Below are 23,183 nucleotides of genomic sequence, written 5' to 3' on the forward strand. Positions count from 1 at the left end.
TGCCCACACGGCAGAGTCTGGCAAACTCCCCATGGCGTACCCAATATGCCAAATACCAGAAACAATGATGGGTCTCATTCTCCTAAAGAGCCTTGAATATAATCTCAGGGTAGGATGAAGGAGACGTTACTGGGGCCTGCTCGAGGCAATCGACGAATAACAGGATGGTCGTGATTCGTCGTGATGACTGACTTCACTCAACATATCTTCCAGTTCCAACCAGGTTGCAGCAAATTGCATGATTTCATCATTCCTTGCAGCTGTGTAGTATTTTGTTGTGTATATATACACCACTACTTCATAATCCATTCATCTATTGTTGGACACCTAGGTTGACTCCATATCTTAGCTGTTATATTAAATGCTGCAGTGAATAATGGTGTGCACATGTCCTTCTGAATGCATGTTCTATGTCTTGGGTAGATGCCCCAAAGTGAATTGCTGGGTCATATGGCAGATCAATTCTAAGCTTCCTGAGAACTCTCTGTACTGTTTTTCACAAGGGTAGAGCCAGACTACATTCCCACCAGCAGTGGATGAGAGTTCCTTTTTCACCACATCCCTACCACTACAGATTGTTCCCACTTTTTGGGGGGTTTTGTTTGGGGGCTATAACCAGTGATACTCAGAGGTTATTCCTGGTCTGCATTCAAAAATTACTCCTGGTGATGCTAGGGGGAACATATGGGATGCCTGGGATGAACCTGGGTCTGCTGTTTGCAAGGTAAATGTGCTCTAGCCCTGTTCCCATTTTTATTTTATGTTGCCATTCTCACTAGTGTGAGATGATATATCATTGTCATCTTGAATTAGATTTTCCTATTGATAAGTAATGCTGAGCACTTTTGCATGTGCCTACTGGCCATCCTCCTGTCTTCCTCTGAGAATTATCTGCCCTAAAAACCCCAAAAAAGTATCTGCTCTAAGAACCCTATCAAAAAATGGGGAGACATCTTTTGTCCCCATTTTTATAGGGTTTTTAGATTTTTTTTTTTTAAGGTCTGGAGCCTTGCACGCAGCCGACTCGGCCGACGTGGGTTCAATTCCTCTGCCCCTCTCAGAGAACCCGGCAAGCTACCGAGAGTTATCTTGCCCAAACGGCAAAGCCTGGCAAGCTACCCGTGACGTATTCGATATGCCAAACACAGTAACAACAAATCTCACAATGGAGATGTTACTGAGCCCGCTTGAGCAAATCGATGAACAATGGGAGGACAGTTAGATTTTTTTTTTGTTGATATCTGTGAATACTTTGTATATTCTGTACATTAACCCTTTATCTGACGTGTTGAATGCAAATATTTTTTCTCATTCAGTTAGCTTTTTAGTTTTAGCCTTTTTTTTTTTCGGTTGTTTTGGTTTTTTGGGGGGGAGGGTGGCGAATTTTACCATGCAGAAACTCTTTAATTTTATATAGTCACATTTGCTTATTTTTGATTTAAGGTCAATGTTTTCCAAATGAAGGAAAGGTAATTATTTAAAATAAAATACCTTTTGGGCTGGAGTGATAGTACAGCAAGTAAGGCAATTGCCTTGCATATGGTTGACCCAGGTTCGACCCTGAGCATCCCCTGGCATTGCCAGGAGTGATCTTAATGTCAGGAATAAGCCCTGAGCACTGCTTAGTGTGGCCCAAAAATAAAGAAAAAGTAGTAAAATAAAGTACCTTTTTATTTTATTGTATTTTGGGGTTTTAGGGCCATACCTGGCAATGACCTGGGCACACTCCTGGCTCTGCACTCAGTTTTGAATTTACTGTGTCATTTCTTTATATTCCAACAGAATTTTATTTCTCTTTTACTTTTAAAAATTTAAACACTGTGATTTATAATACTGTAGATAATGATATTTTAGGAATAGAAAAGTTACTTAACCATGCCTACCACTAGAGTATCAATATTTTCCATCACTCTGTCTAGACCCACACCCACCCTTGCCCTTACCCCCACACTCACTATATCGTAGATGGACTCCAAAGATGGCTGCATCATTTCCTTTCCTATAGATTGGAGCTATAGTTCAGTTTCTTCCATGCAGAGGAGGCATCTCTCCCCTTTTTAAAATCTGAACTGGCTTTACAACTTAACTAGTAGAGTACAGTGGAAGAGATACCAGTAATCCCAAGACTAACATTTAAGGGCACTGGCAACTTTTGCTTCTTTCTTTGAGACCAGCCACCTTGTAAAAATTATGATTTTTCTCTGACAAGCATGCTATGAGGAAGCCCAAGAGTGAGTTCCAGACAGACTCCATTTTTTCCAGCTAGTCTAGTTGAGTGGAGAAACCAGTAAGGACATTCCAGCCCCAGTAGAAGACTTCTCCTATGGAGCCCAACATGAGGTTTTATACATTGTGGTTCTATGAACACTAAGTTTTGGGAGGGGGTGAGTGTTTAGCATTGTAGTTAATAAACTAAAAAAAAGAATTCATACATGTTCATGTGTCCCTGCTTGTTACTTGCTTTTGGTTTGTCAGAATCAAGCTCTAAATAAGTTATACGTCACGGTTACAAATTTATTTATACATGTTCTTTTTACATGTTCTTTCTTGTTTGCTTGGGGTTTTGCTTGTTTTATTTTGTTTTTAGTTTGGGCCACACCCAGTGGTGGTCAGGGGCTTCTCTTGGCTTAGTACTCAGGAATTACACCTGGTGTGGTCAGCGAGCTGCCCCGATGCTGGTGATGATAGAGCTGGGATTATCCTGGGCCTCCTGCATAGAGTGCAGGAAGTCCACTGAGCTATCTCCCCAGCCCTAAAGTTATTTATATGGAACTTAGTACTTGCTCTAACATTCTGCATAGAATTTTGTATCCTTGTTTGAGTTCTCTGTTTGCAATTTTCAGTCTACCAAATTTAACAAAACCAACCTGATAAGTTATAGACTTCAAAACTCAGGAAATTTCTGTCAGTCAGCTGGATGTAATAATGACTTTTCCTCCTGCTTTCCTTCCCTCACTCACTGTTCTGGCTGTTACAGTGCTCATGTTCCTACTACGGTAATCTTGCTATAGTCTCCCTCCAGCATCCATGATTATCTGCCAGGACCTCATTATCCATTATGAGATTTTCTCTGATACCCACACAATCCAGATATTAGAGGCAGGGCTGTGTCAGGAGGTGGAGAGAATGTCTCTGCTGAAGGACCTGAGGTAACGGTACCAAAAGTATAGTAAGTCACTGGTGTTGATACTTATCAATTTCAAATTAACTGTAACTTGCAGGAAACCAACTTCACTAAGAAACCTACAAGAGTGCATAAAACATGAAAGCAACTAAAGGAAAACTGAAGAAGAGAGACCAAAAAGAGTGAGAACTTTTTACAATAAGTGACTGCATAACAAATCAAGCAAATCTTTGCTTAATTCAAGTACTTTCTGCTTGAGGTGGAGTGATAGTACAGCAGGAAGGGAATTTGCCTTGCAAGTTCACAAAAGAACTTGCTGGTTTGGGGGCCGGAGCAATAGAAGAGCAGGTAGAGCATTTGCCTTGCACATGGCTGACCCAGGTTGAATCCCTGGCATCCCATATAGTCCTCCAAGCACCGCCAGGAGTAATTCCTGAGTGCAGAGCCAGGAGTAACCCCTGAGCATTGCTGATTGTGACCCCAAAAGCAAAATAAATACATAAATAAAGAACTTGCTGGGGTTTTTTGTTTTGTTTGCACATCTGACCCAGTATAGCTTCTTTTTTGAAAAATTCAGTACATAAAACTTCACTAAGATTTTTCAGTGGTTGTGTACAACTTTACACAAACATACAGTTTGGTGTGTGTGTGTGTGTGTGTGTGTGTGTGTGTGTGTGTTTGGCTTTGGCTTTTTGGGTCACCTGGCAATGCTAAAGGGTTACTTCTGGCTATGCACTCAGGAATTACTCCTGGCAATGTTTGGAGGGACTGTGGGATGCCAGGGATTGAACCTAGGTTGACCACATGCAAGGCAAATGCTGTATGAGCACTCTGGCCCTAAATATACATTTTTCAAAGATGCTTGTAACTAGGACTATTTTCAGATATCAACACTGCATTTCATGAGTGTCCTGCCTTAGATTATGCCCTGGTGGATTTCAGGGCACCAAGGTCCTTGTGTTAACGAAGTAGTCAAAACAGTTGATGGTTTGAAAGTGGTATTTGTAAATAATGAATAGTCATGTTCCCTCTACCTCCTTGGTATAGGTAAGTCCCATGCAGTTATCATTTACCATTCCAGTTGAATTACTCAAACAAGACAGGATTGCCAAATCAGAACCATAAATACTGGCCAGGGGCTCCATTTGACCAAGTCTTGGCATCTGTTTTTCAGGTCTTCTTTTGGTTCTTAGTTAAATTTTCTTATTTTGATACATATCTTTCATATCTTACAAAGTTTGTTCTGTGATCTTTTTCCAGATTGATGATTAATTTGAATGAGCTTCTCCTTGCCTTCATTTCCTTCTCTTATTGACTATTTTTTGGTTTATGGGAATGCCAAAACTTTTTGTATAGTGCTAATATAGCTTTCATCTTACTCAGTTTTCATTTTAATTATAGTTTTTAAGATTTTTTTAACTAGACAGTCCCCTCATATTAAATACTACATGTTTTCACCATTTCTCCCCTGACTGGTCTTCATATTTCTTTTTGTTATATTTTCCTGTCTAGGATTCCATTATAATGTTGAACAGTGACAGTGGGGATGCTTATTTGTTCTCAGATTGAAACTTTTTCTATTAGGTAGAATGTTTTATGTGGTTTCTGGTAGACTTTTCCCTTTCCCCTCCATTTTCTTTATTGGTTAAGTTTTTTCAAGGATGAGATTTTAGAATTGAATAACATTATGGGCCAATTCAGCTAGCAGGCATATGTAGGATATTCTATCCAACAATAGCAAAATATGTACCTTTTCAATGCACATGATATGGCCCACAAATGTTTTCTGGATGAATGGTTTTCTTGATAATTTCAGCTTTATATCCTTTAAGCACCACTGTTATTGGGTACCCTTATAAAAATATATGGCAAACAGTGTATCACTGTCATCCTGTTGTTCATTGATTTCCTCAAGCAGGCACCAGTAATGTCTCCATTCGTCCTAGCCCTGAGATTTTAGCAAGTGCCACATTGTAGGCTCCTTCAGGGTGAGGGGAATGAGACACATCATTGTTACTGGGTTTTGGCATATCAAATACACCATGGGGAGCTTGCCAGACTCTGCTGTGCAGGCAGGATACACTCGGTAGCCTGTCAAGTTCTCCAAGAGTGAGAACTAGACAATAAGAGGTCACACGGTGGCAAATGCTGGCTTTATAGTCCCTGGTTTTTTTTTTTATTTTTTTATTTTATTTATTTCTTAAATTTTTATTAGTGAAACACGATGAGGTACAGTTGTAGACTTACAAATTTTTGTGCTTGGGTTTCAGTTATGCAATGATCGAGTACCCATCCCTCTACCAGTGCCCATTCTCCACCTCCAGTGATCCCAGTATCCCTCCCACCCCCCATTCCCCCATTCGATCCTGAGAGAACAAAATAGTCCCTGGGTTTTATAGTCCCCGGGTCTTGGCCGTTGCTGGAATAACACGGCGCCGGGGGCAGTTGGTGGACATAACGCCTAGCTACTGGAAGATGGGGATCTGAGCAGAGGACACCCAGTACCGATCCGAGCAGGCTTGGAGATCTCAGCCCCGAGTCCCGCACACCTAGGTTCCTCTTCCGGTTCCTTCATGTGTGAGGTTCGTCCGGACGTGTGGAGAGTGATCTTAAGCACGGCTGTGGCTGGTTCTGGAGGTCTTCAGCTGCTGGGGTTCTGCTCAGGGTATGGAGGGAAATTCAACCAGTTCAAATGACAAACACAGACTCATCAAAATGGGCATTTTTGCTAAAAAAAATGGCAAGAAGTATGATCAGCATCCAGGTAGTAAATATAGGACATTCACTGAATTTTTTTCTGTTAAGTCTGAGGGAAGCATATCACTTTGGGAGACCATGCCTCTCATTTCAGGAATGCTATGGTTGGTCAGATTGCTCAGTGAAGAATGGTTTAGAATGTAGGCTCTAGAGTCAACCTTTACTCCCCACCTCATCCCCAAATTTATATCCAGGCTCTTTGTGCCCTTCTGTAGTTACTTCATTTCTCTGCTCCTTTTTTCTCATCTGTAAAAGAAAAGCAATAGGGGTTCTTTCTCTGTGTTTGGAATAAAACAAGAAGCTGTGTCTGATGCACTTCCTATACGGTCTTCAGCAGTAAGTTTGGTGGTTGTTGCCACTGCCCCACCATTGCTCTTCTGTGCAGTTTCCTTCATCATTGACCTGCTCTGCATGCCTAACACAGTTACTCTCCTGGACCATTTTTTGAGTGACAATTTGGGGCTGCATGTTGCTCACTTCCCCAGTTTTAGTAAATAAAATAGCAGGAACTTAATTTAACTCCTCTTCTAGTCCCTATTGCAAATAGCCATCTATGTATGTATCTTGGTTGTCTGTGCAGTGTAGGAAGTTTTCTGCTCTAGAATTTTGCTGGTTGCTGGCTTTCTGGTGAGCACATGGTCTCTGTTGGTACTTCTGTCAGCTTTCTCTTCCCTCTCTACTCTGCAGTCTAAACAGCTTTTCCCAGAACAAACATAAATAGCACTAAGGTAAGTCAGGATGTATCACAAATAAATGACATCAGGGCACAAATTGTGGCCCTCATTTGGAAACTTGAGGACTGTAATTTTCTGCCTTCTACCTTTCTGGAGTTTGATGTCCTTCCCATGCTCTTTACTATATTCACAGTTGTGTAAACACACCACTGTCTAATTTTAGGACATTTTCATCACCCCAAAGAAACCTTGTACATATTAGCAGTCATTTTCCTGTCTTTTATTCCTTGGCAACCACTAATCTGCTTTCTGTCCCTAGGGATTCACCTATTTTTGGTATGTCATACAAATGCAGTCATATAATCTGTGGCATTTTGTGCCTGCCTCATTTTAGATCGCACGTTTTCTCTCTGTGTTTAATGTATTCCAATACTTCATTCCTTTTCATGGCTGAATAAAATAGTTAGATATATAGACATGCCACATTCTGTTTGTTTATTCTTCAGTTAATAGGTTGATAGGCATGAAGATTGTTTCCTCTTTTTTTGCTGTTCTTGGTTTTTGGGTCACACCTGGCAATGTTCAGGGGTTGCTCCTGACTCTGCATTGAGGAATCATTCCTAGCGGTGCTTGGGGGGAACATTTTGGACGCTGGGGATCAAAACCCGGGCTCCGCATGCAAGGCAAGTGCCCTGCTCATTGTACTATCACTCTGAACACTCTGTTTTGGGTTTTTGGCTATTTTTTTTTGGCTTGATGATAGTGACAGTATCATTAATTTTTATGTGGGCACAGGTTTGCTGCTTTTGTGTATTACCTAAGAGTAAAATTTAGTGAGTCTTTCAGTAACTATATTTAGCTTTTTGAATAACTTCCAAACTGTTTCCAAGGGTTTTTTTTTTCTTTCAAAGCTATATCATTTTACATTTCTGCCAGCAGTGCATGAGAGGTCTAGTTTCTCTATATACTCACCAATGCTTGCTATAATTTTTTTTTTATCACTGTGGGAAGCCTATGTGCAGAGCACATGCTGTAGACCACTGAGCTTTCTCCAGCCTTGGCAAAAAGTATTTAAAGTATTTAAAATACTTTTAAATCGGGCTATTTTGATTGTTGAGTTGTGTAGGAGTTTGTTATAGTATTCTGAATATAAGCCATGTGTCAGATGTTTGCAAACATTTTCTCCCATTATATGGCTCTTTCTCATTTTCTGATTTTCTGATTTCTCTTTCTCATTTTCTCATTTCTCTTTTTTGTTTGTTTTGGGGTGCATACCCTGTGCTCAGAGGCTGTTCCTGGCTCAGTGCTTGGGGCTTTGGAAACAATATACCAGGGATCAAACCCAGGTCTCCCACATGCAAAGTATGTCCCTTTGTAGCACGAAAATTTTTAAATTTGGTGAAAGTCTAATTTATTCACTTCCTTTTAAATGTCATTTGGGAACTGGAGAGAGAGTACAATGGGTAAGTCCGTTGCCTATGTGAAGCTGATCCAGATTCCATCCCCAGCACCATATACAGTCTTCTGAGTCCTGCCAGGAGTGATTCCTGAGCAGAGGCAGGATTAATCCTTGAGCACTACCTGGGTGTAGCGTAAAAACAACTACAAAAAGGCACTTGGGGTCAGAGAGGTGGTAAACTCCCTAGTGGTCACTCTTGAGCACAGCGCTAAAGAATAGCTCTGAACAGGTGAGCCCGACCCGCCCCCCCCCCCCCCGCCCCGACCGTGGCACTCGCCTCCCCCCAACACAACAACAAACAATAAAAGTGCCACTTGCACTTCCTTGCTTTTCCAAGAACGTGTTCTCTCTTGGACATGTATCTTTCTTTCTCTCCTTTACTTTTGCTTCTCTGGAGAAGCTCGTTTTCCACGTTGTCTCTGTCTCTCTGTCTCTGTCTCTCTGTGTCTCTGTCTCTCCCCCCTCCCCCACACCCCTAAATTTGCTTTAAAAATGAATTAACTAGGGAAAAAAGTGATAGTACAGAGGGAAGTATGCTTGCCTTGCATGCTGCTGATCGGAGTTCAATCCCTGGCATCCCATATGGTCCCCCAAGCCTACCAGGAGTGATTCCTGAATGCAGAGCTAGGAGTAAGCCCTGAGCATCACCAGGTATGACCCAAAAACAAACAAAAATTAAAAAGTAATTAAATTTTCACTTTCACTTTCAAATACTCAATCTAATTTGCTTGCTAGAACTACATTATTCATTATATAACTTGCTGAAAATATAACTACTGATTTGGAATTATAAAGACTTTATAATTTTAAATGTTTTCTAATGCAACATTTAGAAATGTTGAAACTCAGTGAGGTGAGTGATAAGTCTATTTATGTGCCTGTTTGTATTAGGAAATAATTTGCCAATTGAATAATTTGAAGAAAGTCGGCCTCTTTTCACAGAAGTCATTTGATTGAGATCTAAGAGAGAAGATTTTAGAAAGCTTGTTCAGTAGCAGAGGAAGAAGAAAAATTTGTTGTGGCACATTCTTAGGCACCATTCAAGTCTAATTACAAAGCATATTATTTTATTTTGTTTTGTTTTAAGGGGGAGGCTCAGGGGACCCTGTGCAATGCAGGATTTTACTGGGGTTGACCACATACAAGGCAAGTAGCTTATTTAAAATATTTATGATATAATGTTCAGTTAAAAAAAGCCAACATACATTCCTCCCCACCTCAATGGGGAGGGGACCCTAAATGAGACCCCGAGTTGCTGCCCACAAATGGCCTCTCAGGCTCTTGATCAAGCTACTTAATGGCCATGATCCCAGAGACAAGGAAACAAATCTCGGAACCCAGCGGCTTTTGGCAGAAATGTGTCCGGACTCCTCAATGGGTTACTGTCACCGGGACACCCCAGGGGAGAAAGGGTGCTGTCCCTCCACCTGCTCCCCCTAGACAGCTTGATGGGCGCCATCCTCCAGAGGCCATTGGGCAGTAAGGTTTGGGCCCTCAGTGATGAGACACGCAGGGCCTCATGGGATGGGGGTGCAGCCGGCCCTTTCCTCCCTGTCCCAACAAGACCCTGAGTCGCTGCCCATGAACAGCCTTTCTGGCTCCTGATCAAGCTGCTTAATGGCCATGATCCCAGAGACTCAGGAACAAATCTTGGAACTCAGCAGGTTTTGGCAGAAATCCCTCTAGATTTAAGTGATAAAATTTCGGAATTTCAAAGTCACGCAGCCACTACTGCAGCCACACGACATCATGTGTTATTCATAACCAGTAATAGAAAACAAATTGTCTACTGTTGCCTTTTTGGCAGATCTGAGTGTTGGGGTAAAATTCCAAATAATAATGGTGGGTGTGGTGTTGAAATAGAGAATGTGATAAATGTAGAGAGAGAGAGTAATGTGAAAATCATCTGCCCCACAGGTAGGGGGAGGGTGTGGGATGGAGGCATACTGGGGTTTTTGGTGGTGGAGGGTGGGCACTGGTGAAGGTACGGGTGTTTCATTGTATGACCAAGACTTAGACCCAAAAGCTTTGTGACTGCTCTCACGGTGATTCAATAAATAAAATTATAAGAAATGAAAAAGAAAAGAAAGTAAGGTGGAGTTCATGCCCAATTCAGTCACTAATCAGTGACTGAATGGATAGCAATACTCCTACATAAGAAAAATAAAAAAAAAACAACATAAGTATGATTTAAAATATGTATAAAATATTTAGAGAAGATGGAAGGGTATTAAATCATAGGGGATTATATATTCTTAAAATTGGTATTCTTTTATATTTATAATAAAAATTAAAAAGCATGTGCATGATAAATCAGTTGGAGGACTTGGTGACAAGTGGCTAGATATGTGTATGTTTTTTATGTAACTGTATTTTCAGGGTGGGCTACACTTATTCCTGATGCTACTACAGAGAGTGGAGTATCAGGAATTGAACCGAGGACTTTGTACATGCAAGGTTATGTGCTCTACCACTTGACTCACATTTTCTGGTATGGCTCACAGTTAAAAATTATTTTAACATTTTTTATTTATTTTAAAATTTTTAGATTCTAAGCCCCGTGACTTATAATACTATTAATGAAAGTGCTTCATGAATACAGTATTTTAAAACCACACCACTACCAGAGTGTCTGCCTCCCTCCACAGTTGTCCCACTATTGCCCCCCTGCCCCTGCTCCCTGCGAACCTTCTAAGCCTCTATTCTGTAGACCAATTTTCAGGTTCTGTTGCCTTTCACCCTTTATTATTCCCTTACTATGTTTCTTTATCCCCCGCATAGGAGAGGGATCATTCTGTATCTGTCCCTCTCCTCACTCACTTCACTCAGTATAATACTCTCCGGATCTTGGGCCAGAGGAGTATACAGCAGGTAGGGTATTTGCCTTACATGCAGCTGACCCAGGTTCCATCCCTGGGTCTCCTAAGCACTGCCAGGAGTAATTCCTGTGTGCAGAACCAGGAGTAACCCCTGAGCATTGCTGTGCGTGACCAAAAAGCCAAAAACCAAACAAACAAAAATATCTCTCAGGATCCATCCACATAGTGACAATTTGCATGATTTTATCTTTTTCTTATAGCCAAGTAGTATTCCATTATGTCTGTGCACTGTAGAATCATATTTCATTTTGTTATAGGGACCATACTCAGCAGTGCTTAGAAGACTGTGGGCCCACTCCCTGCAATTCTTGGCTTGCCATGTGTTTCCATGACCATTCAGCACTCAGATCAGTTTTGGAGGCCACCAAGACCACCCTGGCATTGCCCATGAGTTACCAGAGTCATCTGTAAGATGCTCTAGAGGGCCATGCAGTGGTGAGGTTCAAATGTCAGGCATGTGTGCTGTCTCTTTTTTTTTCTTTTTGGGTCACACCTGGCAGTGCACAGGGGTTACTCCTGGCTCATGCACTCAGGAATTACTCCTAGCAGTGCTCAGAGGACCATATGGAATGCTGGGAATTGAACCTGGGTTGGCTGCATGCAAGGCAAACGCCCTACCCACTGTGCTATTGCTCTAGCCCCATGCTATCTCTTTAAGGCATATTCCTAACTTATTTTTATTCTTAACAGTAATTATTTTTTATCATTGGTCATCATAATTAAACTTACAAACAAAAAATTAGTTTGTTGGGTTTATTTACTAAAACTGAATAGTGATGTTTAAAACTTTTTACTTTTTTTATATCAAACCAAAACACTAATGATAACATCATTTTGGTACCAGAATTACTATTAATTTGCTCATTATCAGCATTATAGTTTGCTAGAAGAAATATGATTATGGCATAGGATGCTAATAGTAGGAAGCACAGAAGCACTTTTCTCATGCCATCTTATAAAATTAAGATGTAAGTAAATCCATAGAACTTTTGAAGTGAATTTCAAGTGGATAAGAGTAAAGTGTTTGTCTCTGGAGCACTGGCAGGAATGACCTTTTGCACAGAGCCCAGAGTAGCCCCTGAACCCTATTTGATATAGCTGCCCCACAAAAAAATGTTGAGTATTTTGGGGGGGGCCTTCCAAACAGTGCTCATTGGGTCTGGAATGCCACTTACAGTTGGGCTGGGCATTTCATTTTGAGGGTCTGTGGATGTGATGTTACTCAGCCCAGCAGTACTGGAGGCCCACAGAACTGCCCAGTGTTGCTCAGGGGCCTTGCAGGCCATGCCCAGTGGTGCTCTAGGTTAAGTGCTTGTTTGTTTTTAAAACAAAGGAGGGGGGAGGGAAGGGAAGAAGAGCAAAATAAACACAGTGGGAGACCACATGTAGTATGCACATCTGAGCTTAGGGTATACTGTGAGTTGCTTCATCTGGAGGGAGAACTTACAGCTTATCAGACCATGGACTGTAGGCCCCCTGTCCCTCTAACTTTTGGGGAAGCCTCATGAGATGATCCCTCTTCTGTGGCCTAGATCAGGTAGGTTTGAGCAGCAGCCTGGGAAAAGCTCCAGAAAATGCCTGACTTCAATGGCAGCCGTTTTCCAGCCCACAATTCATACCACAGTGACTTGGCCTCTGGGCCCACCCTGGAGGCAAAGGACTTGCCTTGTTCTCATATGTGGGAAGGCTATGAAAAGAAAGATCCTTGTTGGCCCAAACATTTAAACAAGAATTACACTAGGGTCTTTTGTTCTCACTCTGACATGGTCAGAATTAATTTAGAAATACAAAAGAGGATTTTTGTTTTTGTTTTTTAAATCAGAGTCACTTAATACAAGCTTGGGGGTGCAGGACAAAGCAAAAACACATGGCTTACATCAATCAAATGGTGTTGGAACATCCTTGGGTCATTATACAGGGCACTGTTTTGCTAGTATTTGGGGAGGCTCCCAACTCCACAACCAAGTCATGGCTGACCTATCTGTGATAGAAGAAAAGCATAGGCATGTGCCCGGGAATCTAAGAAACACATACATAGAGCTAAAGAGACCATAACCTTTTTTTGTTTGTTTTTTTCTTCTTCCTCCCCAGGTTTAATAGTGAAAACTGGCTTTCTGCAAACAACTGAAAACACTGCCCTTGAAAACTCTTTCTTTGGCCCTGATGGAGCTTCTAGATCTTGTACTGTGAGGCCTTTGATAGGACACGCTCTCACCTACTGATCACACAAAGGTGTTTGTCACCATGGCCAGCAAGAGGAAATCTACCACCCCTTGCATGATCCCCGTGAAGACAGTGGTGCTGCAGGAGGCCAGTACAGAGGCTCAGCCTGCGGAGACTTTACCAGAAGGTCCTCAGCAAGAACTGCCCCCAGAAGTGCCTACCACCAGCAGTGAGGCGGCTCCAAGTTCCAGCAGTGCTGACAGCACTGCACTGGCCAACGGGCACCGGAGCACTCTGGATGGTTACTCCTATTCCTGTAGATACTGTGATTTCAAGGCCCAGGACGTGGCCCAGTTTGTGGGACATATTAATTCAGAGCACACAGACTTTAATAAAGACCCAAATTTTATATGCACTGAATGCAGTTTTCTGGCAAAAAACCCTGAGGGGCTTTCTCTGCACAATGCCAAGTGCCACTCAAGTGAAGCGAGCTTTGTGTGGAATGTGGCCATGCCAGACAATCATGTTGTTGTGGAGCAGAGCATCCCTGAGAGCACCAGCACTCCTGACCCACCAGGTGAACCAAATCCCGAGGGGACTGATGGGCAGGCAGAAATCATCATTACCAAAACTCCAATCATGAAGATAATGAAAGGCAAAGCTGAAGCCAAAAAGATCCATACCCTCAAGGAGAATGTTCCCAGTCAGCCTGCTGGTGAGACCTTGCCAACTTCATCTTCTGGGGAAAAGGAGACAAAAGAGGGGGACCACTCCTTTATCAATGGGGGAGTTCCAGTCAGCCAGCCTTCTACCAATTCTGCAAAACGCCCCCATGCCTCCAATGGACCGCTGATAGGAACTGTACCTGTTTTGCCAGCAGGGATAGCTCAGTTCCTATCCCTCCAGCAGCAGCCCCCGGTGCATGCTCAGCACCACCCTCACCAGCCACTGCCCACCTCCAAGTCACTGCCCAAAGTGATGATCCCCTTGAGTAGCATTCCGACATACAATGCAGCCATGGACTCCAACAGCTTCCTGAAGAACTCTTTCCACAAGTTTCCCTATCCAACCAAAGCTGAACTCTGCTACTTGACCGTGGTTACCAAGTACCCAGAAGAGCAACTCAAGATCTGGTTCACAGCCCAGAGGCTGAAGCAAGGGATTAGCTGGTCCCCGGAGGAGATTGAGGATGCCCGGAAAAAGATGTTCAATACCGTCATCCAGTCTGTCCCGCAGCCCACAATCACAGTTCTAAATACGCCCCTGGTGGCCAATACTGGCAATGTTCAACACCTCATCCAGGCCACTCTACCAGGCCATGTGGTGGGACAGCCCGAAGGTACAGCAGGGGGACTTCTGGTCACTCAGCCACTCTTGGCCAATGGGTTGCAGGCTCCAAGTTCTTCCCTCCCTCTGTCAGTTTCCTCTGTCCCCAAGCAGCCACCTGTTGCCCCCATTAACACTGTGTGTTCCAACACCACCTCAGCTGTGAAGGTGGTCAATGCTGCCCAGTCGCTCCTCACAGCATGCCCTAGCATCACCTCCCAAGCCTTCCTTGATGCCAGCATCTACAAAAACAAGAAGTCCCATGAGCAACTGTCTGCTCTAAAGGGCAGCTTCTGTCGGAACCAGTTCCCGGGACAGAGCGAGGTCGAACATCTGACGAAAGTGACTGGCCTCAGTACCAGAGAGGTGCGGAAATGGTTCAGTGACCGAAGGTACCACTGCAGGAATCTGAAGGGCTCCAGAGGCATGCTACCAGGCGAGCACAGCTCCATCATCATTGACTCCCTGCCAGAGGTGCCCTTTTCCCCAGCAGCCAAGGCTCCAGATGGGACCAGCATCCCAACAGCAGCCAGCCTGGCCACCCACCCTTCTGCCAGACGGCAGTCCTGGCACCAGACCCCCGACTTCACGCCAACCAAGTACAAGGAGCGTGCCCCTGAGCAGCTTAGAGTTCTGGAGAGCAGTTTTGCACAGAATCCCCTTCCTCTTGATGAGGAGCTGGATCGTTTGAGAACGGAAACCAAAATGACCCGAAGGGAGATTGATAGCTGGTTTTCAGAGAGACGGAAAAGGGGGACTGCTGAGGAGTCCAGGAGGGTAGATGATGGTGCCCCTCAGGAAGATGATGAGGCTGTGGAGGATGATGGTGGAGAAGAAGATATGGCCCAGGATCTGAGGATCCGTGGTGAAAACGGCTCCCCAGAACTACCCGGTGACCACACCTTGGCAGAACGCAAGGTCAGCCCCATCAAAATCAACCTCAAGAATCTGCGGGTCACTGAAGCCAATGGCAAGAATGAGCTTCCAGGCCTGGAGCTCTTTGAGCCTGAAGATGATGGGTCAAATAAGTTGGCTGAGCAGCCACCAGGCAGAGGGGGCTACAAGAAGACAGCCCAACAGAGGCACCTGCTGCGGCAGCTCTTTGTCCAGACTCAGTGGCCAAGCAATCAGGACTATGACAACATTATGGCCCAGACAGGTTTGCCACGGCCAGAGGTGGTGCGCTGGTTCGGGGACAGCAGGTATGCCCTGAAGAACGGCCAGCTCAAGTGGTATGAAGACTATAAGCGGGGCAACTTCCCCCCGGGGCTGCTGGTCATCACCCCCAGCAACCGGGAGCTGCTACAGGACTATTATACGACACACAAGATGCTGTATGAAGACGACCTGCAGAGCCTCTGTGACAAGACCCAGATGAGCTCCCAGCAAGTCAAGCAGTGGTTCGCTGAGAAGATGGGTGAGGAGACCCGCACTGTGGCAGACACCGTCAGCGAGGACCAGGGCCCTGGCGACCCTCCAGCAGTTCACAAAACGGGGATGGGTGATACCTATTTGGAGGTATCTGAGAATAGTGAACTGTGGGAGCCCAGTGCCCCCGAGGCCAGCTCAGAGCCCTTGGATGCACAGAGTCCCCAGGCTGGACTTAAGTTGGGTAAGGAGGAGCCATGACCATCCCTCTGTGGACATGGTTCATGGGTGGTCACTGAATGCATTGCATGGGCTCTTCACTCTTTTGAGGGCTGTCTGACAGCAGGACAGAAGTGGCTGTTTCAGGGGCAATGGGTGTCAGAAGTGATTGGAACATGAGATAAAGGGGTGAGAATTACTGTTTCATTTTGTTTACTGGCTTTTCATTTTTATTTGCCTACTTATGGGGCCTCCCCCTGTAGTGCTTGCAGGTCCTGGGCTCACTCCCAACAACGCTCAACCCAACAGTATGGGCTTGCTCAGTCCCAGTCAGTTGGTGCTGCTTAGGCCTCCAGCAGTGCAAGAGGCTACTAGAGCTTGGAGAAATAAACTCAGGGCCTCGAGCATGCAGGGCAAGTGCTCATCCTTTTTATGTATCTCTCTGACCCTTGTTTCATGTTTTTCAAATCCGTGGAACAGAGTGCAACTACAGGAGTTCACAGTTTGCTGTTTTTTAGCTGTCAGGTCAATAGGTCAAAATATCACCTGAGTCAGGCAGAGCCATAGCCATTGAGTTATAGGATTTTTGACTATAACAAGACTAATAGGATTTTTGAGGACATTCAGATCAAACTTTTGAACAAAAGGAGAGAGAGAGAGAGAGAGAGCACGTTTCATTGTTGTAGACACATGGAGTGCTTTTTTAATGATGAAAATCCCATATTTTGCATTTTTTATTGTTATTCCTGTCATAGGAAAGTCACCTGCCTTTTTCTTTTCTTTTGAGGTTATGTTTTTTTCTATTTGTTTATTTCCTTATCTATTTTTATTTATTTTTAAATTTTTATTAGTGAAACACCATGAGGTACAGTTTTAGACTTACAATTTTTTGTGCTTGGGTTTCAGTTATACAATTACCAAGTACCCATCCCTCCACCAGTGCCCATTCTCTACCACCAATGATCCCAGTATCCCTCCCACCCCCCCCCAATACCCCCCATACCACCCCGCCTCTGTGGCAGGGCATTCCCTTTTGTTCTCTCTCCTTTTTAACCTGTCTTTTTCAACATATATTGAATCAAGAGCTTGATTTTTTAAATTTGATATAATTTTTATAAAGTCGTTCACAATAATTTATTACGTTCAACACCAATTTTGCCACCATTACGCCTTCCTACCACCATTATTTTGAATTTTCCCAATCATCACCCAAGCCTGCCCCAATAGAAGGCCCTAAATTATTTATTTTGTATTGCTTGTTATAGATATCTGCTAAAAATGATCCAAAAAATTTCTTAGAAGAAAGTGTGTGAAGATTGTTGTATCTCATCCTGGAGCCATTAAGCCCTTGTGTATAAGAGATTACTAACATGTTGTTACAGGTTGAGACTTATGTGCTAATGTTTTTTTTTAATTGAGACCAGCTGCCTTTTACTTTACTCCCTTCCAATGTGGTGTCTACTCTGGTACATCAGTGGTATAGAGTATGAGATATCATGTGTCCACATTTGTGGCTGCACACTCCAGGAATTCTAAAATTTTAAATAGAGTGGTAGAGATGGAGTTAAATTTCTAACAGACTGGTGACTTTGGGGCCTGGAGGCATTTATGCAAGGAGCTTGATTTTTTTTTCCCCCTCAGTTTCTCTAGATCATGGGATTAATACTTGAAAGAACATTTCGGAAGTTAGCTTTATTGAGGACACAATTTTGAAGCCACAGACAAGTGAGATTATTGAGTGTTGATTTTCTAGTTTCTTTTGTTGCTGTTATTTTGGTTTGGGGCTCACATCAGTGATGCTCAGGCCTTACTTCTGGCTTTGTGCTCAGGAATCACTTCTTGCATGGCTTGGGAATCCTGTGGGGTGCCAGAGATTGAACCTGGGCCAGCAGCCTACAAGACAAATGCTCTGCTTTCTGTACTATGGTTCTACCCCAGTTTTTGTTTTGTTCTGTTTGGTGGTGGGGCAGGTTGGGGCTATACCCAGCAGTGCTCAGGACTCCTGTCTCTGTGCTCAGGGATCACTCCTGTTGATTCAGGGGACCACGATATGGGGTGTCAGGGGTTGAACCCAGATAGGCTACATGCAAGGCAAGCACCCTACCCACTGTACTATCACTCCGACCCAGATTTTCCAGAGTCTTGATCCTGAGTCTGTAGGCCTGCCTTTTGCTGCACCTTTAGGTGATTGTGTGTTCCTCCAGGCTGGGTGGCCAGAGCAGGGAACCACTCAGGAGGCTGTGAGGAGGTTTCTAGATTTCTCAAAATTTCTGGTGTATGGACCCTGAGTAATGGGCTGCAGGCCAGCCTGTTCATGGATTGTCCTTAAAGTCCTCCAGAGGTTATGGCCCTCATGGGAGTGCCAGGGGCAGCAGGGAATATTGATTTTTGCCTCCACATCACCCTCCACCCCACTCCTGGGGAATGCTTATGTCCCTGGCTTTGGCTATGTCACCAAAAGTGCACATATTTCTGGGAACTTTATAGTATTAGATAAATTTTTATCAGTCATAATTTTTCTTTTGGTAGTATTGAGATCAAACTCAGAGCCACAGCCATGGGTAGCATGTGCTCTACTTTCCAGCCACATCCCTGGACTCAGCAATGTATTGTAATGACAATTTTAGTAAAGCATATCCTTTGATTACATATAACATTAAACTATTTGGAATGATTAGAAACTTTGAAGGCAGTTCTAATTGAGACGTTCAAGAGAGCCATGTTGAAGAAATACGTCCCCCAGGGTACACACCAGATATGCTTTTCCTCACTAAACTGCGATGCATTTGCCTATTTCCTGGAAAGAGACGACCTGAGAGTGTATTTTGAGTTGATTTTTCTATCATTTCTTTCTTTAATTTTTTAAAAATTTCCCCCCATTTTCTTTAAACACCATGATTTATAAAGCTGTTCATGGTGATTTGTTACAGGTATTAAATATTTTAACACCACTCCCACCACCACTGTCACCTTCCTCCAACATTGTCTCCATTTTCCCAACCACTCTTTAAGTTTACCCCTGTAGGATGCCCACAATAATTTATTTTATGTTGCTTGTTACCACTAAATGACTAACAGAATGATCAAAAAGTATTTCATTGAGGAAAAAGTATTTCATTGAAAAAAATTTGTGAAACTTGTATCTCACCGTGGAGACATTAAGTCCTTGTCTGAAGGATTATTAAGCCATTGTTGCAAGTTAAGCCTTCTATGTTAATGCTTTTATTAGTCAAAAGCTCTTGGATTCTGTGTTACATCCCATCCAATCTGGTGTAAGATGTCCAGGAAATTCAGAATATTTAACTGGACAGTCTGTCCGGATGCACAGCAGTGGCTCCAGGATGTGGAAACAGCAGCCAGGGCTTTGTTTGGTGGGGAGCTTGCCCACCCCCCTCAGAAATCACCCTGGAGGTCTCAACCAGGAGGTCTGAGAAATGTTTGCGGCTAGCTGATCTCTTTTGAGACCTTTTTTTTTTTTTTTGCTTTTTGGGTCACACCCAGCAATGCACAGGGGTTACTCCTGGCTCATGCACTCAGGAATTACCCCTGGCGGTGCCCAGGGGACCATATGGGATGCTGGGAATCGAATCCGGGTCGGCCACATGCAAGGCAAACGCCTTACCCACTGTGCTATCACTCCAGCCCCAAAGCTAGCTAGCTAGCTAGCTTGCTTGCTTGCTTGCTTGCTTGCTTGCTTGCTTGCTTCCTTCCTTCCTTCCTTCCTTCCTTCCTTCCTTCCTTCCTTCCTTCCTTCCTTCCCTCCCTCCCTCCCTCCCTCCCTCCCTTCCTTCCTTCCTTCCTTCCTTCCTTCCTTCCTTCCTTCCTTCCTTCCTTCCTTCCTTCCTTCCTTCCTTCCTTTTTTGGGCTCATACCCAGCAAAGCTCAGGGGTTACCCCTGGCTCTGTCCTCAGTAATTACTCCAGGCAGTGCTCAGGAAACCATATGGGATGCCAGGAATCGAGCACTGACTGGTCAGCTGTGTGCAGGGCAAACACCCTTCCTGCTGTACTGTCACTCCAAACCCAGCATGCAGCTCTTTAAACGAAAGAGACTTCATGGTTGGTTTGTCAAGAAGGAGACACAGTATTCAGTAGATGAAATCAGGAAACTTTAGGATTGGGTGGTGGGTGGGGTTGGAGGAACGTTACATGGAGAGGAGTTGAAGGTGATCTCAGGATTCTGATTTGGGTAACAAATAGAGGTGGTTCCTATAACTGAAGACTTCAGGAAGAGGAGCACGTCTGGAAAGAGAAGGAAGTTTAGTTTGCTTTTGTGTTCTGACTGGCTTAGAGGTAGGTCTTTGCAGTAGGTGTTGGCTCAAGTGTGAAGTTTTGGAAAGAGATCGGGACTAAAGAGTTAAAGTTTGGGGCACTGAAGCAGAGGTTAGATAGCTCAATTGCAACAAATAACTAATCGATGAAAGGAGGTTCAGCATAATTAGTCAAATACGAATCAAACCACAGTGAAGGAGAATACAAACTCAAATGGGTTTTTGTACATTATTTATAGCCCAAAGATGGAACAAAATCAGCAGTTGAACAAGAGGGGTATGTACATAAAGTCAGGTATTAACCACAAAAGGAATGAGATTCTGGTACATACTTCAACATGGATGAATCTTGAAAACATTATGTATGCTAAATGAAATAAGCAAGCTTGAAAAACACATATTCTACTCACATATTAGAATAAGAAAATTCACAGAGGTGGGCCTCAGGGAGAGCTCCAAAGGCTGGAGTGTATCTTTGCATGAGGGAGCCTCAGGGCGATTTCCAGCACAGCACAGCCCCCGTAGATCACCAAGAGAGACCCCACCCCCACCCCAAGCACCAGGTACCAAACTGGGAGTATCTCTCAAGCACCAGATGTTGCTCCAAAACAAAACAAGCACAGCAACAGAAGGTAGAATATGGGTTATCAGTAGAGGGGAAGGAAGAAAGGGGAACTGTTCTTTCATGAGCTGATGACTAAAGTTCTGGATCTAGGATGGTGGTTATACAGCACTGGTGATATACCATTTAATCACATACTTAAAAACCAAAAATTGCTGAAATGGTAGGGTGTGTGTTATATCTGTTTTCCACATTTAAAAAAATGCTAAACTAAAGCATTGGCTCCCTTAAGCTGCCAAATGCAACACAGACCCAGTGTGAAGCAAAATGTTGCTGTCTGAGATGGGGCAGAGCTGGAGTTGGCAGGGATCACAGTGCAGGGCATGTTCTTCTCTACTGGGCTGATCCTGTGCGTGCAGGCGGGCCTTCTGTTGATTGTTCATGACCACCAGCAGCCTCTGTGATGGAGTCACATTGAAGCTGTAAACACGCTTCTCAGACATGACTTTATTTTTTAAAAATTTTTTTCACAAGCTTTTTAAAAAAATTTTATTTATTTATTTTTAAAATTTTTATTAGTGAAACACCATGAGGTACAATTGTAGACTTACAAATTTTTGTGCTCAGGTTTCATTTATACAATGATCAAGTACCCATCTCCCCACCAGTGCCCATTCTCCACCACCAATGATCCCAGTATCCCTCCCAACTCCCAATCCCCCCCATCCCACCCCGCCTCTGTGGCAGGGCAGTCCCTTTTGTTCTCTCTCTCCTTTTGGGTGCTGTGGTTTGCAAAAGAGTCATTGAGTGGCACTCATGTTCAGTCTAAAGTCTACTTTCAGCATGCATCTCCCATCCTGGGAGGATCCTCCCAATACCCTTTATGTGGTGCTCCCTTCTCTATCTGATTTGCCTTTCCCCCTAGCATGTGTGGCTGTCCTTCAAGCCATGGAATAAACCTCCTGGTACTTATTTCAGCTATTCTTGGGCATTAGTCTCCTATTTTGTTACTTTATGTTGCCCAGATGAATGCAATCTTTGTATGTCTGCCCCTCTCTTTCTGACTCATTTCACTTAGCATGATACTTTCCATGTAGTACCACTTGTATGTAAATTTCATGACTTCATCTTTTCTAATGGCTACATAGTCATTGTGTAGATGTACCAAAGTTTCTTTAACCAGTCATCTGTTCTTGGGTGCTCAGGTTTTTTCCAGAGTCTAGCTATTGTAAACAGTGCTGCAGTGAACAAACAAGTACAGATGTCACTTCGACTATACATTTTTGTCTCTCTGGGATATATCCCCAGGAGTAGTATTGCTGAGTCAAACGGGAGCTCAATTTCTAATTTTTGAGAATCATCCATACTGTTTTCCAAAAGGGCTGAACCAGTCAGCATTCCCACCAGCAGTGAAGGAGGGTCCCCAGATATGACTTTAGAGATGGAAATTGCAAGGAAGATGGCAGTGGGTGGGAGAACAGAAGCCAGACCAGCTGCTTTTTGTTCAGTTGGAGTGCTGTGACCTGCAGAGTGGGAGGGGAGGGTGCAGGAGGCAGAGGAAGCCCAGACCCCAGATCCGGGTAGGTGGGCCCAGGGATGACAGGCTCCTGCTATGGCTGCATCTCCATAGGTGAGTGGGGAAGCTCCAAAGCCTGTGACACCAGCATCCTGTCTGTAATCCACTTACTCCTCTCCTGATGGGAATATGGGTACCATTGGTGGGAAGGCAACTCCTAGAGGAAGAGGCTCCCGTGCTGCCGCACCACACCAAAGGGCAGGAGCTGGCTGCTGGAGGGATATGGGGGCTGCTGACATGGAGGTGACAGTTGTATTTTCTCCCCAGAAACAGACTGAATGGTAACTGATTGTTACAAGGGACCGGCCAGTCTGGGATGCCACCGGCTGCAGGGAAGGCCCAACCCAACTCTCTGCTGCCACTCGTCATTCCTGTGTCAGGCCACTGGTCACCCAGGAGAGCTGCTGGAGGCTTCGCCAGTAGCCCAGAGCCCCGGCCGCCTTCTGCTGCTGTCACCAATCAGGCTGGGAGAGTAAAGTTCTCGCCAATTCTTTCTCCCACAACGTAGGACCTTTCCTTTGCCTTCCAGTGGACAAAATAGTTCAGATTTCATATTCACCGATGCAGAATCAAGTTTTTAACCTAGAGGTCTACCTATGTGCATTTAATAAAACATCAGATTTTAAACCCTTTTATGACATAGAAACCTTGGTTAGCCAAGCAGTATGTTGTCTTTTCATCATCTCTGAAAATGCCTGGATCTGTTCTCTGGAGACGGCTGTGCCATACATTCCCTCTCCTTCCCTCTCGGTGGGCTTCGCTGAACACAGTGCTACATCAGAGCCCCATGGGCCCCACTGTGCTCT

The 23,183-nt window shown here is 44.0% G+C and overlaps 1 protein-coding gene across 2 annotated transcripts in view; it reads left to right on the forward strand.

The window, feature by feature from the left end:
- The window catches only part of ZHX3 (zinc fingers and homeoboxes 3), a 117,434-nt gene extending 94,571 nt beyond the window's left edge, over nt 1-22,863 (forward strand). The window contains exons 3-4 of one of the 2 annotated variants that reach the window (XM_056121768.1): nt 12,985-15,799; nt 22,645-22,863. In XM_056121768.1, coding sequence (XP_055977743.1) covers nt 13,138-15,799; nt 22,645-22,655 — 2,673 coding nt within the window. In that variant the 5' untranslated portion in view covers nt 12,985-13,137 and the 3' untranslated portion in view covers nt 22,656-22,863. Of the gene's footprint in view, nt 1-12,984; nt 15,995-22,644 lie in introns of both variants that reach the window. The other variant, XM_056121767.1, reaches the window with a different exon arrangement.
- Nucleotides 22,864-23,183: the final 320 nt, after the last annotated feature.

Source organism: Sorex fumeus, unplaced genomic scaffold (genome assembly GCF_029834395.1).
Source record: "Sorex fumeus unplaced genomic scaffold, SorFum_2.1 ptg000044l, whole genome shotgun sequence".
NCBI lineage: Eukaryota > Metazoa > Chordata > Mammalia > Eulipotyphla > Soricidae > Sorex > Sorex fumeus.